The 24,416-nt window shown below is 44.3% G+C and overlaps 1 protein-coding gene across 1 annotated transcript; it reads right to left on the bottom strand.

Annotated features, from left to right (window-relative positions):
• Positions 1 to 10,862: 10,862 nt before the first annotated feature.
• On the bottom strand, positions 10,863 to 22,431 carry LOC100078901 (collagenase 3-like). The gene is made up of 10 exons (XM_001509853.5): positions 22,285 to 22,431; positions 21,948 to 22,189; positions 19,156 to 19,304; positions 18,878 to 19,003; positions 18,337 to 18,498; positions 16,125 to 16,242; positions 15,074 to 15,207; positions 13,864 to 14,023; positions 13,395 to 13,498; positions 10,863 to 11,917 (listed from the first exon to the last, which is right to left on the bottom strand). The coding sequence occupies exons 1-10, from the start codon at positions 22,402 to 22,404 to the stop codon at positions 11,817 to 11,819; spliced, it is 1,416 nt and encodes a 471-aa protein (XP_001509903.1). The 5' UTR covers positions 22,405 to 22,431; the 3' UTR covers positions 10,863 to 11,816.
• Positions 22,432 to 24,416: the final 1,985 nt, after the last annotated feature.

Below are 24,416 nucleotides of genomic sequence, written 5' to 3'. Positions count from 1 at the left end.
GGAAACACACGGCTGGTGAGGGCACAAGAAAAGAGATGCGATCTCCAACCCCTGCAGGGGAGGTGAAAAAAGCCCGCAGAAGGGGTCTCATCGGCGTGTTGGGTAAAGAGAGGCCGGTTCTAAGGGCGGAAAAGTCAAGAAAGGTGCAAGGGCAGACTGTCACACCGGAATGATTTCCGGGACTTGGAATATGCCCAGCTGCCAGCCCGGAGCTTTGATAATAATAATATTGGTATTTGTTAAGCGTTTACTATGTGCAGAGCACTGTTCTAAGCATTGGGGGAGATACAGGGTCATCAGGTCATCCCACATGAGGGTCACAGTTAATCCCCATTTTACAGATGAGGTAACTGAGGGCACAGAGAAGTTAAGTGATCTGCCCACAGTCACACAGCTGACAAGTGGCAGAGCCGGGAGTCGAACCCATGACCTCTGACTCCAAAGCCCAGGCTCTTTCACTGAGCCACGCTGCTTCCCTCTGGCCAAACAAATCCCACCTTGAAATTAGAGTCCTATTCAGCTGAGCATCTAAATCATGCAGCCCTCTCCGCATCCTCTTTCACCATCATCATCGTCATCGTCGTCGTCATCATCACAATGATGGCAGTTAAGCACTTACTCTGTGTGGACCACTTGGTACTGGGGGAGAATCATAACATCAGACCCAGTTCTTATAATAATAATGATGCGATTTGTCAAGTGCTTCCTTTGTGCCAAGCACTGTTCTAAGCACTGGGGGTAGATACCAGGTAATCAGGTTGCCCCACGTGGGGCTCATAGTCTTAATCCCCATTTATAAGTGAAGGAACTAAGGCACAGAGAAGTTAAGTGACTTGCCTAAAGTCACACAGCTAAGTGGCAAAGCTGGGATTAGAACCCAAGAGCCCGTACTCTTTCCACTAAGCCACGCTGCTTCTTCCATAAGGGGCTCACAGTCTCAGAGAGAGTGAGATCCAGCATTTAATCCTTACTTTAGATGAAGAAACTGAAGCACAGAGAAGTAATAATAATAATAGTAATAATAATGAGTGGCGTTTGTTCAGCACTTAAGCGCTGTTCTAAACACTGGCATAGATACCAGTTAATCAAGGCAGACACGGTCCTTGCCCTACATGGGGCTCACAATCTCATTAGGAGAGAGAACAGATATCCAGGCCCCATTTTATGGGTGAGGAAACAGAGGCACTGAGAAGGCACTGACGATTTGCCCGATGTCGCAGAGCGAGCAAGTGGCAAAACTTGGGAATTTTGGATAATGAATGCATTTCTAATGTAGATGTCGGCACTTCAAGACCCTGAGAAGATGGTGAGATTTATCCTCTTACTAGTGAATCAATGTAAAATTATTTTTGCCAGGAACTCAGCAGTTTTATAACTCCCTCATGTTGCATCAACGGTTTCTGCTACTACACAGTCAAGTGATAACTAAATGAACAGCTAGCTATCTGCAGCCGAAAACAGTGCTATTCATGGCCGGCTTTAGCATTACTTTACCCTCCCCCTTTGCCGATGTCGTCTGCATTCATGCTTTTAGGATGTGTATTAACTGATCTCCTCCTGTGTGCAGAGCACTTTACTGAGCCTTCCTGAGACTGCAACTCACTTTTAATTCTTCCGCTACAGCTTCCGATTTCGGCCAGGATGAGTTTTCAATCAATCAGGGGTATTTATGGTACACTTCTGTACAGATCGCTGTACTAAGCGCTGGGAGAGTACAATGGAACACGTTGGAATACCTGTTCATTGACCAGAAGAAGCTTACAGTCTAGGGTTTTGTGTACTGATATCCTGAAAATAATATCCATTTGTTATAATGTCCCTTTCCCAGCCCCACAAGATTTATTCATTCATCTAACTGTACTTATTGAGCGCTTACTGTGTGCAAAACACTGTACTAAGTGCTTGGGAGAGTACAGTATAACAACAGACACATTCTTGCCCACATCGAGCTCAGAGTCTAGAGAGCACTCACGTCCATATCTCTAATTAATTTATATCAACGTCTGTCTCCCCCTCTAGTCTGTAAACTCGTTGTGGGCAGGGATTGTACCTATTGTTATATTGTACTCTCCCAAGTGCTTAGTACAGTGTTCTGCACAGGGTAAGCGCTCAATAAATATGATCGAATAAATAAATCTATTGGCCAGTTTTTCACAACAATCAGTGTGTTCTTTATTTTTTTTTTAATAATGCGAAGATGAGGATGGTGATGACATCGGGAAGAAAATCTGATGGTCAAAGAGTCGGTGACCATTTCACTTGAGCAATACCTGTCTAGAAAAAAAAAAGCCATTTAATTCCTGTATCTGTGGGTTTGAAGAAGACTGATAGTCATGGATCGAATCCAAACCCCTGAAGAAATATCATCTATTTACACATGAAGCAATGAAGGAAACAAGACCATGCTAATTCTCTTCCTGGAGGTGACAAAGATCTTCATGGAATCCTGTTTACTTTGGGAAATGGCCAAGTTAAGAGTGCTGGCTTCATTAAAAACACATGGAGCACCCTAGAGTTCTTGTAACAGTGGCATATCTTTCTCCAACATTTCTAAACAGAGGGGTGTAATATCCTGGGAAGTATTCATTAGTATCAACTTTAAAATCTTACTAGTGGTCGAGGTTACGAAATGTGGAACAAAAAGAGTGCTTCAAGAGACGCAAAGTCTTTCCCGAGTCTCTCTCTGCTCTGCTCAGTTCATCTACATTTCTTTTTAAGCAGTTATTTGTGTCACATCGAAGGATGGTCCGATTTGTTCTTATCTTCAGGATTTTTGCACACAAAACGCTTCCCAGCTCAACTTGTCAACAATAGTGAAAAGATGAAGAGTGAGTTTTAGTAGTCACGGCATAGGTTAATACGGGGTTCTGCCCACAGTAGAATCAAGAAATACTAATAATGTTGGTGTTTGTTAAGCGCTTACTATGTGCAGAGCACCGTTCTAAGTGCTGGAGTAGACACAGGGGAATCAGGTTGTCCCACGTGGGGCTCACAGTCTTAATCCCATTTTACAGATGAGGTAACTGAGGCACAGAGAAGTTAAGTGACTTGTCCACAGTCACACAGCTGACAAGTGGCAGAGCCGGGATTCGAACCCATGACTTCTGACTCCAAAGCCCAGGCTCTTTCCACCGAGCCACGCTGCTTCTCTAATACTACTGATTGGCAGGTGAATAGTATCACCCAGAGTGAACTTCAGGTCACTCCCTTACGATCAAATTCCTCTGGGAAGTCCTCCAGGCCAGGAAAAGTGGGCACAGCATCCTCTGGGCACTGCTACCGGGAATGTGCTTCAGTGACCAGCTCAGGAAGACAGAGGCAGGAAGACCGATGCCTCCTCTACTCCCAGTTTGCCCTCGTCTATATAGCCCTCAATGAATCAATTGTATTTATTGAGTGTTTTACTCTATTTGGAGCACTGTGCTAACCACTTCAGGGAATATAACACCACAGAGTTGGTAGACATTTTCCCTACTGCCCACAAGAAGCTAAGATCTGTAGGAATTAGAAAGAGCACGAGCCTGGGAGTCGGAGGACCCGAGTTCTTATGGTGACTCTGCCACTTGCCTGCTGTGCGAGTTTGGACAAATCACCGAATCTCTCTGGGCCTCAGTTCCCTCATCCGCAAATTGGGGATTCAATATCTGTTCTCTCTCCTACTTAGACTGTGAGCCCAATGTGGGACCTGATTCCCTTGAATCTTCCCCAAGTACAGTGCTTGCTACGTAGTAAGCACCTAACAAAAACTACAATTATTATCATTATTTTTGTTGATGATAAATGAACTAGGACCCCAGGTGAAGTTCAAAATGTTTTCTTTGAATATAGTCTAGATGGACAACATTTGATTATTGAATAGAAGGTCACGTTCCATTCCTATATTAAATAACACCGTTCGGGGAAACGTTCCAGATTTCTCCCGACCTACATATTCTAATCCTTTATAATCTCCCGGTGCGTTTTACAACGTAATTATTATGCCCCGATTATGATGTTCTAAAACACACCCCAGTCTCATAAATCACACGTCCTTCTTCACCTGTCTCGGGTCTGTACGCTGTTGTGTAACTCGGCATAGCCAGCACGGATCTGAGGAAGGCTTTCCTTGGCGACCCGTAGTTCCACTGTCTAGGAAGTCCTGCAGTTTTCAAGCAGTAGGACGGGACCCCGGAAATAGGAAAATAAACCTCACTGAGTTCCGACTGGAATTCAGAGAAGCAATTAGTGGAGGTTGGCAGAACAGTACTATGCTTTCGGGACACGGAGGGAAAACCAGCGTGGATTTTTTCCTGTTGTCACGCTACCCCTTATCTCCTCTTCCTCCCTTCTGTTTTGCCCCCTGAGAGCTTTTTTATGCTATTTATTAAATCCTCACTATGGGTCAGGCACTGTCCTCAAGCACTGGGGTAGAAACAAGTTAATCAGGTTGGACGTCGCCCATGTCCCACATGAGGCTCACCCTCTTAATCTCCATTTTAGAGATGAGGTGACCGAGGCACAGAGGCGACCAGTGAGTTGCCCAAGATCACCCAGCAGACTAGTGGCAGAGCTGGGGTTAGAACCCAGGGCCTTCTGACGCCCAGGCCGGTGGTCTATCCACTGGGTCTATCCACACTGCTGCTCAGTCACTCCATCACCTCATTCCATGCCCTCCTGATAGTCTCTACATTTTCCCCTACGTATCTCCTGCCCCTTCCTTCCTGCAACTTCCCAAGAAGCAGCGTGGCTTACTGGAGAGAGCACAGACCTGGGAGTCAGAAGGACCCGAGTTCTAATTCCCGCTCCGCCTCCTGATTGCTGTGTGACCTTGGGCAGATCACTTCGCAAAGTGACAATCCCGGCTCTGCCACTTGTCAGCTGTGTGACCGTGGGCAAGTCACTTAACTTCTCTGTGCCTCAGTTCCCTCATCTGTAAAATGGGGATTAAGACTGTGAGCCTCACGTGGGGCAACCTGATGACCCTGTATCTCCCCCAGCGCTTAGAACAGTGCTCTGCACATAGTAAGCGCTTAACAAAAACCAGAATTATTATTACTTCGCTTCTCTGTGCCTCAGTTTCCCCATCTGTAACAATGAGGATTAAGATTGTGACCCCCATGTGGCCCCCGCAGTGTGTACAACCTGATCAGCCTGTATCTATAACGATTACCAGAAAAAACTCCCTCCTCTTCCCACATCATTCCTTAGTATAGACACGTAATATCTTAGCAGCAGGCCTCCAAATAGAGAAACTCTGATGGTTGTTAAGACCTGAAAGGCATATTAAACGAACCAGTTCATCAGACCTCTGAATTAAAAGGGAAGTACAGAAATTTAAAATAATAGTTGTACCAGCACTGGGAGCGGCGGTAATAGCATTTTAAAGTGTTTGCCTTGTGCATCCTCTCTCCAACCACTAACTCAAAACAAGACTCGGCACAGTTTCAGGAAAGGGCACCTAATCAACTAACGGTATTTACTGAGCACTTTCTGCGTGCGGAGCATCGTCCAGGGCATTGCAGAGCTCTTGGGAGTTTGGAGTCGGAAGACACATTCCCTGTCCACAAGGAGCTTAGAGTTCAGAGTTTAGAATCTGTGGTCAGCCAAGTTAACCACGATTTAAACAAAAAAGAGATTTGGGGTCACCACTGATGTAAAGTTGAATATGAGTAAGCGGTGTAATGGGGATGTTGTCTTACGCCGCCGAGTCGTCCCCGACCCGTAGCGACGCCGGGGACACCTCTCTCCCAGAACGCCCCACCGCCATCTGCGATCGTTCTGGTGGTGGATCCACAGAATTCTCGTGGTAAAAATCCAGAAGTGATTTACCACTGCCTCCTTCCACCCAGTAAACTTCAGGCTCCGCCCTTGACTCGCTCCCGTGCTGCTGCTGCCCAAGCATGGGTGAGTTTTGACTTGTAGCAGATTGCCTGCCATTCGCTAGCCACTGCCAAGCTAGGGATGGAATGGACAGGCCTCTGCTTGACTCTCCCTCCCGTAGTCGAGACGGGTAGAGGACTGAAAACTCTCCAGGTGTGATCCTGAGAGAAGCGATGCCGATGTTACAAAACTCGAAATGATTTTGGGATGTAGCAACAGAAACAATACATGCAGTTTAACGTAGAAAAGCAGTGTGCGCTAACGGAAATAGCACGAGCCTGGTAGTCAGAGGACACGAGTTCTAATCCCCGCTCTACCGCTCGTATTTTGTGTGACCTCGGCAAGTGACTTAATTTCTCTATGGCTGTTACCTCATCAGCAGAATGATGATTCAACCCCTGTTCTCCCTCCTACATAGATCGTGAGCCCCATGTGGAATCTGATTATCTTGGCACATAATGAGCACTTAACAAATGCCGCAATTATCATCATGCTCTATTGTAAACTCCTCAAGGGACTGTATCTTTGTTTTCAATTCTACATTTCCAACCAGAGTTCTTTGCACACAGTAGGTTTTAATAGATGTTGATGATGATGATGATGATGATGATCTAGACCGTAAGGGGAAGGATTCCTTTATCTATTGTCTTGTACACTCTCAAGCACTTTGAACTGCAAGCCCGTCAAAGGCAGGGACTGTCTCTATCTGTTACCGATTTCTACATTCCAAGCGCTCAGTACAGTGCTCTGCACATAGTAAGTGCTCAATAAATACTACTGAATGAATGAATGAACACAGTAAGCGCTCAATAAATATCACTGATAGATTGATTCTCTGTGCCTCTGTTTCCTCAACTATAAAATGGGACTGCAACACCTGTTCTCTCCCCTAGACTGCAAACCCTATGTATGTCAGAGGCTCAGTCTGACCTGATTCATTTGTATCCACCCCAGCGTTTTGAACAGTGCTTGACATATTAATCGCTTAACAAATACCATAAAAAAATAAAGGAATATCCATCCTTAGAGAAGCAGCGTGGCTCAGTGGAAAGAGCACGGGCTTAGGAGTCAGAGGTCGTGGGTTCTGATCCCGGCTCTGCCGCTTGTCAGCTGTGTGACTTTGGGCAAGTCACTTAATTTCTCTGTGCCTCAGTTACCTCATCTGCAAAATGGGGATTAAGACTGTGAGCCCCACGTGGGACAATCTGATCACCTTGTATCCCCCAGTGCTTAGAACAGTGCTTTGCGCATAGTAAGCGCTTAACAAATACCACCGTTTATTCATTTTTTTAGAGAAGCAGCATGGCTCAGCGGAAAGAGCACAGGCTTTGGAGTCAGAGGTCATGGGTTAGAATCCCGGCTGTGCCGCTTGTCAGCTGTGTGACTGTGGGCAAGTCACTCGACTTCTCTGTGCCTCAGTTACCTCATCTGTAAAATGGGGATTAAGACTGTGAGCCTTACGTGGGACAACTTGATTCCCCTGTGTCTACCCCAGCGCTTAGAACGGTGCTCTGCACATAGTGAGCGCTTACCAAATACCAACATTATTATTATTATTATTATTATTAACTGTTCCTTCCGACCCCACGTGGCCTTATAGCCAGACAGGTTCGCACTGTGGGCAGAACGGTCCCTAATTCTGCAGTCGCGTTCAATCCAAAGGGTGTAGCTGAAAGATGCTTTGTGGCAAACTTGGGGGCAACTTGACTCTCGAAAGAACATTGAGAGAAGAGCAGCGCCATCTATTGAATCATATTCAAAATCCTCACTTCGAAAACCTAAAACTGATCTTCTCTGCAAGTTTCCGTCGACCCGCAAGGATCTCTGCAGAGAGAGGATCTGTTTTCCATCCTCTGGCACCTTTGTTTCCACGTAGGAGAAAGGAAGAGGATCGAGGAATATGGCTGTGGTCTTCACTGCCAACATCAGCCAGCTATTTTCAAGAACAGGAGGGGCTTAAGAGAAATAATAATAATGTTGGTATTTGTTAAGCACTAACTATGGGCAGAGCACTGTTCTAAGCGCTGGGGTAGATACAGGGTCATCAGGTTGTCCCACGTGAATCTCACAGTCGTAATCCCCATTTAACAGATGAGGTCACTGAGGCACAGAGAAGTGAAGTGACTTGCCCATAGTCACACAGCCGACAAGTGGCAGAGCATGCGAGCAAACCCATGACTTCCGAATCCCAAGCCCGGGCTCTTTCCACTGAGCCACGCTACTTCCCCAGTAGTTCAGTGGAGTTGATTTTACCGTTAGAGCCAGGCCAGGTGAAGGACACGCGACTCTATCATGCGGCCTGGCCAGTTGGCTACTTGATTCCAATGTATCCTGATCATATGTTTAAGTATATACGGTCTCCTTCTCTAGACTGTAAGCTCCTGGTGGACAGGGAACGTGTCTACTAACTCTGTTGCATTATAATCAATCAGTGGCACTTACTGAACGCTCACCGTAGGCAGAACACTTTATTAATAATAATAATCATGTTGCTATTTGTTAAGCGCTTACTATGTGCAGAGCACTGTTCTAAGCGCTGGGGTAGATACAGGGTGATCAGATTGTCCCACTTGAGGCTCACAGTCTTCACCCCCATTTTACAGACGAGGGAACTGAGGCACAGAGAAGTGAAAAGACTTGCCCACAGTCTCACAGCTGACAAGTGGCAGAGCCGGGATTCGAACCCATGACCTCTGACTCCCAAGCCCGGGCTCTTTCCACTGAGCCACGCTGCTTCTCTATTAAGCACTTGGGAGAGTACAACGAAACAGAGTTGGCAGGTGCGTTCCCTGTCTAGTCTAGTCCTGAAAATCTGCCGGGTTATCGAACACGGGAAATCCGAGGTCTCCTCTCTGTTTTCCTGCAGTGATGGCTGCAATCGCAGAGTGAGGAAAACTAGCTGGGAGTGTGAGGGAAATCCACGTCTCTCCGTCGCTGACTGCTAGCTGCAGGCCAGAGTCCTGGCTGCCCCTGGGGAAGCAGAGCGTCTCTCTGCTGCTTTCCAGAGCTCTCTGGGGCAGAGAAGGGGCCTTTCATGGAGTGTCACAAGGAAGTCTGGGTCAAGAGCGAATACACTGTCAAATGATAACAATAATAATAGTATTTGTTAAGTGCTTACTGTGTGTTAAGTACTGTTCTAAGTGCTGGGGTAGATACAAGCTAGTCAGGTTGAATACAGTCTCTCTCCCTCATGGGCCTCACAGTCTTAATCCCCATTTTACAGACGAGGGGACTGAGGCCCAGGGAAGTGAAGTGACTGGCCCAAGGTCACACAGCAGACAAGTGGTGGGGCAGGGGCTAGAAATCAGGTCCTTCTGACTCCCAGACCCTTGCTATATCTACTAGGCCACGCGGTTTCTCTTCACTTGCCTGCAGTGGGACATTAGGCAAGCCACTTCACTTCTCTGGGCCTCAGTTTCCTCATCTGTAAAATGGGAATTAAATTCCTGTTCTTTCTCTCCCTTAGTCTCCAAGCCCCATGTGGGACAGGGGCCGTATCCCACCTGATCATCTCGAATCTACCCCAGCTCTCAGTATAGTGTTTGGTACATAGGAAGCAGCGTGGCTCAGTGGAAAGAGCCCGGGCTTAGGAGTCAGAGGTCATGGGTTCTAATCCCGGTTCTGCCACTTGTCAGCTGTGTGACTTTGGGCGAGTCACTTAACTTCTCGGTGCCTCAGTTCCCTCATCTTTAAAATGGGGATTAAGACTGTGAGCCTCATGTGGGACAACCTAACTACCTCGTATCTACCCCAGCGCTTAGAACAGTGCTCGGCACATAGTAAGCGCTTAACAAATACCAACATTATTATTATCATTATTAAATACCACGAAGGGACTTGCTGTTTTTTAGATTGTCTTCTGTGGCCAGACCAGATACCATATGCATTCTCCTTCTCCGTCCTGCTCAGAGGAGTTGGCACGGTATTGGAGAACCAGACTTACTTGTCTCAACCTATCGGGGGATGCCTTGGGCAAGAAGAATCGAAGTCTGATTTCAAAGTTTTGTGAGTGGGAATTTGAGGAAGAAAGGATTCTTTCCCATTCTCAGGAAGTATTGAAGATTGACCACGTTTAACTCTCTGGGACAGGTCTTGTCCTTTTCAAAAGGAGGAAGGGAGGGAGTGAGGGAAGGGAGAAGGGAGGGAGTGAAGGAAGGAGGAAGGGAGGGAGGGAAGAGAGTGGAAGAAGGAAGGGAGTGAGGGAAGGACAAAGGGAGAGATTGAGGGAAAGAGGAAGGGAGAGAATGACTTGTGCCTCTAGCTGGGAGGATGAGTAAAGTCAAGTAAAGCCACGCTAGAAAGCCAGAGTCTCTCAGCCACTGACTTTCTGAACGCTGTGGCCAGCTGTGGCCAGCTTTCCTCGCCTGGCCCAGGCTAAAATGAGTCTTTGCATTTGCAACCCAGGCTTGCCTTTTCCCCTTCCCCGAAGCCTAAACTTGAGAAACTTTAAGTGCTCACAGGGTCCGCTCCTTCCTCTCCAAACAGCCACTCCGCAGATCCAAGCACTTCTATTTCAGCTTGACTATTGCAACTGCCTCTTCGCTGACCTCCCTGCCTCCTTCCTCTCTCCACTCAGTCCATACTTTCCTCTGCTGCCTGGATCATTTTTCTACAACATCATTCTGCATGCATCCCTCCTCCCTCCTCAAAAACTCTCCAGTTGTTTCCCATTTCTTCCTCATCGAGCAGAAAAGCCTATGTCCTGCTTGATTGATGGCTTGATTGACTAAGTTTCGGGCAATAAGGGTGCTACTCAGACTTTCTTGTGTCTCAGCTCATTCCTGCACCAAACTGCTCTCGTACCTGGGACAGTATAAGCTCCTTGAGAGCAGGCCAGCGATCCTATCTACCAAGTTCAGTACAGCATTCTTCACAGAGTAAGCACGCTGTAAATCCCAATCTCAATAAATAAATAATGGACCGATCGACCATTCTCTGGAAGTTTACAACCCTTCCGACACGGCCAACAGAACCTTGCCTCCTCAGATACTGACACACACAGGTACATTTGTATCTTTTATTCAATATTCTCTGAAAGAACAGAAATAATCACCATAATTATTCATACCTCTGAGAATGTTCTCAAACCATTCAAACCCCGCACTACAAGCGTGGAGCAGATGCCAAAGTTAAAGACAAAAGGCATCACATAAAACTGACATTTAAATTCAGTCCCCCTTTGATGTATAAAATATAGCACTTCTTCAAAATGCATTTAACATACTTGAAGCTGTTTCTTGCTGTTGGATGGATTTTTTTCCCCAGCATTACGATTCCTTAAATTCCGAGCTATTTCTCTTGGCTTCATGCGTCTCTGCTTTCAAAAATATACTTCCAACACACAACTAAAAGAGTTTGGAAACGCTATCTATAAAAAAAAATTCAATGAGGTTACGTGTCGGGTGAAATAGCACCCATCAAGTCCATGCAGGGCTGGGAAGGAAACGGGATCCTGGATGGATGTCTCCAATTCTCTACTGTCAACCATGAATCACCCTAATCCCTCCCTCCCTGAAAGGCATTCTCACTCACATGGGCAGTGGGAACGTGAGAATTTTCTTGGGAAAAAGCCCAACGGGAGCCCATTTTTCTTCCCCCGTGGGCAAAACACTGACAATGAGTTGGTGTCTGATGCTTCCCTGAGGACCATCAGAGCTTATAACAGTGCTTAGAACAGTGCTTGACACATAGTGAGCGCTTAACAAATACCATTAAAAAAAACCTCATGGACTTCTCCACTGACCCTTGGAGATGCTAAACTTTCTGGTCCCTTTTTTTAAACTACTGACATTAAGTTCTATTTTGTCATAAATAATATTACCACCTAATCATGTAATCGGTACATACTATGGTAACTTACTGAAGTTTGTTCACAGAACTACTCTTTCCCCTGCTATCCCCCCCATCATTCGTGTAAAAGCAGTAGTTTTCCCATATGCTACTGATTGCTCTCCAGGTTAACACCACAAAAGGGAATTTGTAGCCATGACACGAACAATACGTTTACTCCAGATGCTGTATTCAAACTGTAAGGGTCCACTGAAAAGGTAGAGGTAACCTAGGAGAAGAGGAATAATAGTTACTGAAAACAATCAGGTATTTCTACAGGTATCGTGCTAGCATAGCGAAACTGGGCTTTCTAATCTATCGGGCGCTGGCTGGTTTTTTTAAGTCAACTCTGTGCTCGATCAGAATTTTCCAGGTTGTATTTTGTAATGATTTCAGGATTTTTCAAGGTTTCAGTTTTCAGTGCTCAGATTGGGCAACCGTCCCACTTTGAGACACAGTGGTTAGTGAGGGATTTTCCGCTAAATATCGGCCGGGTTGGGGGACGGTAAATGTTCCTATGAATGAGATCTCTGTGGCTCCAGTCGATCACAAGCAGGCTGAAGGGCAAGTTAAGAATAATAATTATAATCAGTGTGGCATATGGAAGCAGCGAGGCCTAGAGGAAAGAAGACGGGCTTGGGATTCAAAGGACGTGGATTCTCACCCCGGCTCTGCCACAAGGCTGCTATATGACCTTGGGAAAATCCCTTTATTTCCCTGTACCTCAGTTTCTCATCTGTAAAATGGGGATTAAGATCCTGAGCTCTATGTGAGATAGGGGTGGTGGCCAATCCGGTTACCCGGCATCTACCCCAGCGCTTAGTACAGTGTCTCGTACATAGTACGTTTTTAACGAATATCACGATTATTATTATTATTATTCCCGAGGGCTTACTCTGTGCCAAGCACTGTACCGGGATAGATTCAAGATAATCTGGACAGATCCAGTCCCACATGAGATTCACAGTCTAAGTAAGAGGGCCAACAGGAATTTCATTCCCATTTTACAGATGCAGAAAAAAGGTCCATACTCTTTCCACTAGACCTCAAAGGTTCTCTATGGGCTGAGTGGCAGCGAGAATCAAGAGGGAGGGACGGACATTAATATAAATAAAAAAATTACAGATATGGACATAAGTGCTGTGGGTGTGGGAGGCAGGGGAATGAATAAAGGGAGCAAGTTGGGGAGATGCAGAAGAGAGTGGAGGTCTTCCTGCTTCATTTCTAATCTCTCCAGTGTATAGTCTCCAAATGTCACATCAACCCTTTGATGACACCTGAACACTTAGATTATCACAACCATCCTCCACCCTATCGCACTTATGTACAACTTTATGAACTCTATTAGGTCCTTCTATCTGCAAGAAACTTTGATTTCCGTCTGCCCCTCTAGATTACAATCTCCTTGAGGTCAGGGATCATGTCTTCTAATTCTACTCTAATCTCCCTAAGACAAAGTTCTTCCTTCAGTAGGCACCCAATAAATACTAATCATCGATTGGAATGCATTTCTTTCCAGGCAATTAATCAATTGACGGTATTTACCGAGCCCTTACTATGCAGAGCAGCTTTTGCTTTTTACAAAACTATTTTGTTAATTGCTAACGCATAATCCGTGGCTATGTTTTGGCTGGGATGAATAGAAGTATGAGCTGTGTCACGGCTCTAGGGTATAAACAGGGTTAGTGAGGAAAAAAGATAATTACCGTTTCTTTCAAAGATGGCATCTACTTTATCACCAATTCCTGGAAATTCCTCCTCGAGAGGTCTGGGAGAACTTTCGTCCATAATATGGTTCTCTTCATCGTAGCTGTGATAATCAGAGAAAGAAAGCTCAGGAAGGTAAACTGGCTTTGGGAATCAAACCCATCCAAGGATCCAGCAACCCAGGTCCTTCTGACTCCCAGGCCCGAGCTCTAAAATTAACCATTATGGGATGAAACCTCTCATCAGCACTGAAAACAAGTAAGGGAGCTAACAGGGAAGAAAGAGATGAAACCGATCCTCTTTTCTTTCCCCCTATAAAGTAGATATAAAGATTTTCCCCCCAGTTTTCCACAACGTAGCAATCATCAGGAGTTCATTTGAACTTGGCAATTCCAGAAAATAAGTTTTCGGCAGGAAGAAAGGGCAAAGTCACTGACGAGAAATGTTAGGAAGACATTGCTATCATACCTCCAGACCTGATCTCCAGTGAAGAAGAGAGTCTTGCCACTGTCTTTCATAAAGACAGCTGCATCAATGGCTTTCACGTTCCTGGAAAATCCCAATTCCGATATTTTTTGGGGATAATCCTCAAGGATTTCATACCCGTTCAAAGCCCAGTATTTTCTGCCTTGGGTTAAGGAAAAGAATAAATCACTGTCATTATCCGTGAAAACTACTGGCACTGTCAAACAGAAGCAGCCAAAGCATAATATTTAGAGTGGAGGACTTTACAGGAAGAAAAATCCACAGACTCAGCAAAATCATTTCATTCCTCCCAGTTGCTCAAGGGAAATTGGATTTCTAGGCCTGTTTTCTTCACACATACACAACTTGCTGCTAGGGAATGAAATACAAGTATGCATTTATTTTTGATATTTTGATATTACTGTTTTTGCGCTATGAACTAGGCCTCAAAATATATTTTTAAAATAGCCTTTTACTTTAGGAATTCCCACAAATCTAATGCCTGAAGGAGTGATTTATTTGCCTTTTCCTAGAATCAGACTCTTGAAGTTGAAGATTGAATTGAATGAGCCAGATTTCATTCTTTGACTTTCTTTCCATGAGTGTTGAAGCAACTGGGAAAGTACACTACAGTTGATATTCACAGTCCCTGCCTCGAGAAGCAGCATGATCTAGTTAGGGTTTTTTTTAATGGTATTTGTTAAACACTAACTATTTACCAGGCATTGTTCTAAGATCTGGGATAGAATATAAGGTTCGACACAGTCCCTGTCTTCACAAGGAGCTCACACCTTTAATCCCCATTTTACCGATGAGGTAATTGAGGCCCAGAGAAGTGAAGTGACTTAACCAAGTTCACACAACAGACAAGTGGCAGAGCGAGGATTAGAGCCCAGGTTCTTCTGACTCCTAGGCCCATGCTCTAACCACTAGACCATGCTGCTTCTCGGAGGAAGGAGCCCAGGCCTGGAAGTCAGAGAATTGGGTTCTAATCCCAGCTCCGCCACTTGTCTGGTGTGTGACCTTGGACAAGTCACTTCACTTCTTTATGCCCCAGTTACATGTAAAAAGGTGACCAATTCTGTAAACCCCATGTGGGACAGGGACTTTGTCCAACTTTGTATTCTACCCCCAGAACTTAGAAGAGTATCTGCCACATAGTTAGTGCTTAACAGGGATCACAATTATTACATTTTATCTAGACAAAGTTTACCTCTAAAGATGTAGATAAGGTCCTTGAAAGGGTTTTCATAGGCTGCATCGATCTTGTTGGGAAGTTCTGGCCAAAATGATTTAGTTAAAACTAGTTCTGCATCAACCATCTGTGGGTGCAGGCGCCAGAAGAACCTTAACGGGGAAAAAGGAAAATTCGGTTTCCGACGAAATACATTTCTATCCACTCCTCTCTCTTTGTATAATAAGTTTTTTCGAAGGCCTTTGTCAAACCAGGTATTGCTGTGTGATCTGGGCCTGGTCAGTTAACTTATCTGTACCTTACTTTCCTCATCCTAAAATGAAGATTAGATATCTGCTCTTCTTCTTCATCATCTTCTTTATGGTATTTGTTAAGTGCTTACTATGTGCCAGTCACTGTTCTAAGTGCCGAGGTAGATACAAGCTAAGCAGGCTGGACACAGTCCCTGCCCCACATGGGGCTCATGGTCTTAATCCCCATTTTACAGGTGAGTTAACTGAGGCACAGAGAAGTGAAGCGATTTGCCCAAGGTTATGCGCCAGATATGTGGCAGAGCTGGAATTAGAACCCAGGTCCTTCTGATTCCCCGGTCCGTGTTTTACCCATTAAGCAACACTATTCTCCCTTCCACTTATACTGCCAGCCCTCTGTAGGGCTGAAACTGTGTCCGATCTCATTGTATTGTATCTACCACAGCACTTAAAGCAGAGTGCTTGGGCACAAAGTTTGTGTGTTACAAATATCACCGTTATTGTTATTATTATTCTTTTACAAAAAGGAAATATTGTATTTAAAGAAATTGCCTTCTCACCACCAATAACTCTGGCTTTTAAATGTGTTTTTCCCTGTCTCGAGATTACATTTTTATCAAAGTCTTGTTTCATAAAAGAGAAAACGTGGATTTTATAACAAAGAAATATTTTATTACTCTAGCAACCATATACTGTAATTTTGCTTTCTCTCGCCCATTCTAACAATTACCTAGATTACTTAGGCAATCTAATCGCCTTAGGAGAACCAATGCATTTTAAAGGATATATCTTTTAGGAAATGCATGCTTCATGCCTACCTGTCCTTAAAGACCATCATTTCTCCTCGAAGTTCAGTGATGGCATCAAGGGATAAATTGGCATCACACTTCTCTGGAGTTTTGGGATGTTTCGGGTTCGGATCATCACCTCCTGCACCTGAAACCAAAATAGAAAATGAAGTCTAGATGTGTTTTAATTAATTGCATTTACATCATGATATTCAGTATGTCAAAAGCCTCTAAGGCACTCAAGAACCTCCAACCGATAGATCACTCAATCAATCAGTGGTATTTATTGAACACCTGCTGTTACAGGCTCCTTGGGAGAGTACAGTGTAATAGAGTTAATAGACAAGATCCTCAAGGAGTTAACACACTAGTCATTTTTAAATGCTGCTTCAAATGGTCCATCAATTTCTACCACCTCTTTTTCCTGATTATTTTACTGAAGTATTTGGTGCAGATCCATTATTGCTATTTTCTCCCATTTGGTTCCATTCTCAACCCACTACATCCCTCCAGCTGTTAGCCGTGAATTGTTATCAAATTAAACCTTTGAAAGTTACAATATAGCTCCCAACATTTTCTCAAACTTTCCAGTGGCACTTAGTACAGGGCTCTGAACCCAATAAACACTTAATAAATACTATTATTACTATTCTCCAAAAGACAGTGAAGAGGTCACTGTGACTGTATACACAGAACACAAAAACCAACTCTTGTATTGTTCTCTCCTAAGTGATCAGTACAGTGCTCTGCACATAGTCACACTAAAAAAATCCCACTGATGATGATGATGATGATAGGAAAACACATTTCTTGTCTCTGATTATTAAACTATTCCCTCAAGTGCAACATAAACTGAATTTGAGAAATTTAGGGAATCCGAAGTCCTTCACCAATAAATTAAAAAAAAAAAAATCTTAGGATGTGTCTACAGTAGGAGCTTTAGATGGTTCAAATCCACAAGGAAAATATTGTGGATTTCAGTCCCCTCCAATCAAATGCACTGTTGATCACTGAAAAAAAAAATCTAATTGGTTAAAAAAGCCCATCCCCTAACAATATATATTTTGCCAAAATGTTCCATTTGATTTTGCTCTCTGCAGTGCATTGCGTTAATTGTGTTATGAGAGAATGGAAAGAGCTCAGGCCTGGGAGTCAGAGGACTCGGGTTCTAATCACGGCTCTGCCATTTGCCTGCTGTGTGACCTCGAGCAACTTAACTTTTCTCTACCTCGGTTTCTTCATCTATAAAATGGGGTTTTAATACCGTTTTATGGCATTTGTTAAGCATCTGCTATGTGTCAAGAACGTTCTAAGCACTGGGGTAGATCCAAGTTAATCAAGTGAGACACAGTCCCCGACCCACGTGGTGCTTACAGCCTATGTAGGAAGATTTGGTTGGTTTTGAATCCCCATTTTACAGTAGAGGAAACTGAAGCACAGAGAATTAAGGACACTCGCCTAAGGTCACCCAACAGACAGTTGGGAGGGATGGGATGAGAACCCAGATCTTCTGACTTTCAGGCCCATGTTTTTTCCACTAAGCCACTTCTCCCTCCCCCTTAGACAGTGAACCCAGCTAGGACAGGGTGTGTGCCTGAACCGATCATCTTGCATCTACCTCAGCACTTAGTATAGTGCTTTGCACAAAGTAAGCACTTAACATTCGCCACAGTTATCATTTTTATTATTATTATCAATAAAATAACACAACATAGGACTGAGACTGATTTAGTCTCATTTACTGACTGCAAAGATGAGCCATACATGAAATGCAGCGGACTAGCGGGTGAGCTCCACATGGGACAGGGGCTGGATCCAATCTCATTATCTTGTATCTATCCCGACACTTAGTACAGTGCTTGGCACATAGTAAGTGCATAACAAATATCACAATTATTATCCTTACTGTTGCTATCATTATCAAAGTGAAGTAAGTTGGTCCCGCTAGACCAATTCTTTCTATGCAGGCCAGCCGAATTATCTAAAAATTGCAGACACTCTGCCAAATGGGAAAATCCTCTCACATGCCTGTTTAGTAAGCACTTTGTTCCCCAGCTATGAAACTGAGTTGCCGTAATAATTGGGGTGGGGGGGGGGGGGAGTAGGTGCCGTGGGCACAGTCCATCACATTTATTGGGAGCTTACTGTGTGCAGAGCACTGTACTAAGCACTTGGGAGAGTACAATACAACAAAACCATATTCCTATAGTCTAGGAATGCCCTTTTCAGTGAGAGATCATACCGTAGAGAGCCTGGATTCCTTGAACATCATCATCAGGAAGCACAAAGCCAGTGTTGCCAACGTAAGTGTAAATGGGAAACATCAGAGCTCCTGGGTCTCTGGAGTGGTCTAGCCCCAAGGAATGACCAAATTCGTGGGCAGCAACGAGAAACAAATTATATCCTGTAAGGAAACAAAAGCCATTCATCCACAGAACAATCAGTGCAACCTTTTATTATTGTCTTAACCACTGTTTTCCTCAAGCTCTGCCTGTACGGAGCCTCCAGCCAGGCCCACAGGGGAGGTTTGTTTTACTTAGGCTCTGCTTAGAAATTCTGACATTTCTCCAGAGGTTGATCAGTTATTAAGAAATCCATCCTTAAGAGGACTTAATTCTTCCCACCCTAGTCCTATTGACGAGGGATCACAGAAGTGTCACAGGTGCCTTCTAGCCCTCCCCTTGCCGGTACCCTTTACTGGGCCCTCCAGCAGTTCAGCGCCTTAATTCTCCACACAGTCTGTCAACCTTTCCATAAGCAGAGACCGTTAGCAGTAATATTACCTTTGGAGTCACTTGACCAGGTTTCATCATCATCAAAATGAGCATCTCCTCCATAATTGGGCCCAGGAGGAAAAGCATGAGCCAAGAGCCCAGATGGTCCATCGAAGGGGTAAAAATCACCATGTTCTGAAAATCAAAACAACATTTGGGAATCTCCCCTAACAAGATAAAACTGAAGACATGTCTTCAAGCGTTTTGCACAGCGCCTGGCGTAGAGTAAACACTTAACAAAATCCATAATTTTTTTAAAAAAGAGAGAGGAGGGCAGACTGGGATACCTTTCCTTCCGAAGGAGATCATGATGTCAGCGGTGCCACTGCGCAGTCTGGTGAAATTTAGAGGGGTGACATTGGACCACACTTTTAACGCTTTTTTGATTGCTTTGTCGACTTCAGCCTGAGTCAAGTCGGCAGTGTAATTCATAATTCTGTTTAAGAGATGAAACTTCAATGAGCAACCCGACAGACTGAGCCAGGGCAAAATGGACTACCAAATAGTCGCCTGGTCAGGGCAGCTTTCTCTGAAGGGATATGACGGCCCCTTACATCAGTCACGAGTTCACTTCCATCCCCCACGAAGGTCTTTTCTTCATGCTTGTACACAATAATAAACACCTCACGAATTTAATTCATTAGCTTCTGCTCATCTGTTCCTCTAGACTGTATGCTCGTTGTGGGCAAGGAACATTTCGACAAACTCCGTTACACTGTACTCTCCCAAGTGCTTACTACCAGGTTCTGCACACAGTAAGAGCTCAATAAATACCACCGACTGATTGATAACTGTTGTATCGTAGTCTCCCACGTGCTTAGCACCGGCTCTACTCACAGAAAGTGCTCCATAAATACCACTGATTGATTGTCCAGTTATCTTTGATAGCTCTGTCCACGCTTTTGTTTTTTGCCTTAAATGGTAAGCTTCCAAAGATCAGGGTCTGCTTTACTTAAGTTCATTCATTCAGGCATTTAATCATATTTATTGAGCACTTACTGTGTGCAGAGCACTGTACTAAGCGCTCGGGACATACAATTCAGCAACAAATAGAGACAATCCCTGCCCACAATGGGCTCACAGTCTAGAATGGAGGGGAGACAGACATCAAAACAAGTAAACAAGCATAAGTAGCATGATTATAAATTAGGTTGTTTTTTATAGCACTGCAAATTGACAAATAGGCAGTTCATCCATTTTTGTAGTGATGAGGAAATTCTCCCCTTCAAACATGATTCTTCTCACAAAGACTCAGTCCTCTATTATTTCCAAGGAGTACATCGATGATTTAAAGAGAATTAAACTGGGTCATACAGTACAGACAGCTATGTTCACTAAATTTTCCATTTTTATCCCTTTCAGGAAGAAATATGGGCCAAACGTCCCACACCCAACTGATCCCTCTGAGAGTTCATCTCTACCATAAATTAACCTGGAATACTTTGGGGTTCCAGATCAGTGATGATTCATCACACCAGGACAACAAGCTTCCTGTGAAATTTTCAAATATTTTGGAATTTTCATTGAGTTGGAAAGCAGAAACGAGACAAAGGCTACTGCTAAATTAACATCTCCCGTGCCAGACTACTGTCAAGTGCAACTTTTAGAAGTGCTGCTCTTTAGGCAAGATTTCCAGGATGGTCTAAGTTGGGAGACCCAAGTTTTACTACCAGAACTCTGCCCCTCATCTATTGTGTGACCTTGTAATAATAATAATAATAATAATGTTGGTATTTGTTAAGCGCTTACTATGTGCCGAGCACTGTTCTAAGCGCTGGGGGAGACACGGGGGAATCAGGTCGTCCCACGTGGGGCTCACAGTCTTCATCCCCATTTTACAGAGGAGGGAACCGAGGCCCAGAGAAGTGAAGTGACTCGCCCACAGTCACACAGCCGACAAGGGGCAGAGCTGGGATTCGAACTCAGAGCCCTGACTCCAAAGCCCGTGCTCTTTCCACTGAGCCACGCTGCTTCGGTCCCCACTTAACCTCTCTGGGCCTCAAATTTCCCAACCATAAAATGGATAAGATTATAAGCACTTAATAAATGACATTGACGGATTGACTGGAAATAAGATACCTGCTCTCCCTACCTCTTAGATGGGTCTGCTCTGATGATCTTGAAGCTACCCCAGTGCTTAGCCAATCAACCAATCAGTAGTATTTATTGAGCACTTACTGTGTGCAGAATAAGCTAGTGACTTTTCACTAGTACAGGACTGGGAGGGAGGAAGCAAAAGTTAGAGCAGTGCTTGGCACAGAGTAAGTGCTTAACAAATACCATCCTTATTAAAAGTTCTAACGCCGAGTCTGCTATTTACCTGTTGTCTGACTTTGGGTGAGTCCCAGAACTTCCCTGTTTCCTCATCTGTAAATGGGGATTAAATATCTACTTTCCCTTAGGTCGTGAGCACCATATAGGTCAGGTACTGATCTGATTAGATTGTTTCTTAGGCCAGGGCCTGCCATATAACTAGTGACTAACAAATACCAAGCAGTTGTATTTGTGTGCAGAGTCCGGTACTAAGCACTTTTACCACAATTATCATTACTTGGGAGAGCACAGCAGAATTAGAAGAGAAGTTTCCTGTCTTCAAGGATTTTAGTCTAGTTAGGATCAGGGCTTGGGCCATCGTTAGCATCTAATAAATAACATCATTCTTATTTTTATGGTATCTGGTAAGCGCCAGGCACTTGTGTCAGGCACTGTTCTAAACGCTGGGGTAGGTACAAGCTAATCAGGTTGGACCCAGTCCATGTCCCACATGGAGCTCACAGTATCAACCCCCATTTACAGATGAAATAACTGAGAAACAGCAGAGTTAAGTGATTTGCCCACGGTCACACAGCAGACAAGTGGCAGAGCCGGGATTAGAAAACAGGTCCTTCTGACTCCCTGGCATATGCTCTACCCACTAGGCAGAGCTTCTTCCCCTGGTCATTTGTTTCATCAGGGCATTTAGAAGGCTTTATATTATAAGGCTTTTCCCTGTGATAGCTCATGTTTACTGTGATGCTCTTTGAGATAAAAAATAAAATACCAGGGAAATGACCAAGAAGGACACTTGGTTGGGTTTTACCTGTACGTCAAGTTAAAATGAGGCCACTTGAGTTTCCGAGGGAAAAAATTGTATTCTCCCACATCTGGAACCCCACATCTCGGCTGTTTCATGACATCTAGAGTTTCTTCATTTAGTTTGCCCGTCACCTCCAAGCCAAAAAATGCCTGCATTTCACGAAGTTTGGAGGCAGCCGTGCTCGCTCTCTTCTTCAGTATGCCGGCCGGATTGGACAAGAGGTTGTAATGCGTCTTCAGGTAGCTCTAGAAGAGATAAAGCGGTGGGTTAATTTCCCATGGTCAAAACGGTCGGGCTTTTTTCCCACCCCAAAGCGCAGGGACCGGCCTAGAGACTCTACCTCTGCCAACTGGAGGTCTTCTTTGGTAAAATCGTCATCGTCATCGTGGGGAATGGGCAGAGCCAAACAGTAGGCCAAACCCAAAGCCAAGAGGGCCGTGGAGAAGCATGAATTGATCATCTTGGCTTTGGAGACCTGGAAGCTTCTGAGTTTCTGTGGCAGAGCTACCTTTACTTTTATAGGTCCCCAAGTAGTGAGTCATCTATTATGGACAAGTTTCAACTTCCTCGTCAGTGAAAGGCAAACATGCTTACATGACAGCTTTTTCATTCCCAAGAGGTTACTGTGGCTTGTGGTAAAATTGGAGAGAAATTTTAAAAACACGGGCTTCTCTAGTTTCAGTGGGGTCTCGGAACCCATTTTGCTAAATAAACACGCTCAGCACATTTACAGTCACTGACTGTGGGAAGTCTTGAGTAAGAAATCTTTCTCGTTTCTTCGCGATTTTTCTTTTCTTTCCTGAGATATCCTCTCCTTTCTTTTCCCTCAGATTATAATAATGTGAAACTATTTATGATCATTCTTTTTCAAATCTTCTTACGGGAATCCCCAATCTAATAAATGTTGTCGCTAATTCCATCTGATATTGGATTTTGTTCAAAACAAGCTTGCCAATTGTATTGGTGAGATTCACCAAAAATGCACTTTTAATTGAACGTTTTTACTCAGAGTCATTGGTGGTGGTGAAAATTTACCTACGGGTGTGTAAACCAATACACAACACACGACTCTCACCAATTCCTCTACTTTTTTGACTTCCACATCCTTTTGAACGCCCAACCTCCCAGTGAGATTTTGTGATTCTAAGAGAGATGCATGAAATAATAATAATAGTAATAATGGTTTTTGTCAAGCACTTACTATGTGCCAAGCACTGTTCTAAGCACTGGGGTAGATACAAGGTAATCAAGTTGTCCCACGTGGCGCTCACAGTCTCAATTCCCATTTTACATATGAGGTAACTGAAGCCCAGAGAAGTGAAGTGATAAGCCCAAGGTCACACAGCAGACAAGTGGCAGAGCTGGGATTAAAACCCATGAACCTTCGGACTCCCAGGCCCAAGCTCAGTCCACTAGGACATGCTGTTCCTCAATCAGAGCTGTAAATAATCCTGGAGAAATACATTGTAAATGTGCTGCTGTATTTTCATGCTATGATAAAGCTTTGTACCAGTCTATCCTGGTTATATAATAATGTTGGTATTTGTTAAGCGCTTACTATGTGCAGAGCACTGTTCTAAGTGCTCGGGTAGACACAGGGGAATCAGATTGCCCCACGTGGGGCTCACAGTCTTAATCCCCATTTTACAGATGAGGTAACTGAGGCCCAGAGAAGTTAAGTGACTTGCCCACAGTCACACAGCTGACAAGTGGCAGAGCCGGGATTCAAACCCATGACCTCTGACTCCAAAGCCCGTGCTCTTTCCACTGAGCCACGCTGCTTCTCTAATTGAAGAGTCCCTCATAGGAACCCTTTTTTAATACCCAATAAATGACTACTCCTCTAAACCTTAATTGTCTTTCAAAGTATTCGTGATATAGACTCTTAACATGGTATATGCAGGTAGAAGAAATGGAAACAAGAAAACCTCCTAAATTTTATTTTTAGATATTTAAATGTATGGTGCAACAAATGCACAAAATCAGCTTTTTAAAAATTAGAATAAGATTTATTTTACCCCAGGAGGGCCGGATAAAACAAATGTCACTGTTTTTAACTTATTACCATGCTCAGGATTTGAAAACCTCAGCTGCCTTTTCTGGCATCTTGTACTCAGAGAATGGCAAACACAACCAAGAGGAAATAGAAAACAAGGCGGCTTTGGGATGTACCTTATCCCTCTTGACCACTGGTGCCTGACCAGTGTTCACCCCAAATTGCAAAGGACAGAAAAAGTGTGCTATTGTGGTATTTTGAAGTGCTATGTACCAAGCACTGCAGGAGATAGATAGGTTGGACTCAATCCCCGTCCCACATGGGGTTGACAGACTTGGGGTGGGTCGGGGGGCAGAGACCAGGCATACGATTCCCATTTTACAGATGAGGAAACTGAGGCACAGAGAAGCTACTTGCCCCCGGCCAAACAGCGTGCAACTTGCGGAACCAGGATTTGAACCCATTTCTCCTGACTT

The sequence above is a fragment of the Ornithorhynchus anatinus genome, chromosome 20 (assembly GCF_004115215.2).
Source record: "Ornithorhynchus anatinus isolate Pmale09 chromosome 20, mOrnAna1.pri.v4, whole genome shotgun sequence".
Classification (NCBI taxonomy): domain Eukaryota; kingdom Metazoa; phylum Chordata; class Mammalia; order Monotremata; family Ornithorhynchidae; genus Ornithorhynchus; species Ornithorhynchus anatinus.
The sequence above is the reverse complement of the archived record's forward strand: the minus strand, read 5'-3'. Positions and strand labels throughout refer to the sequence as shown.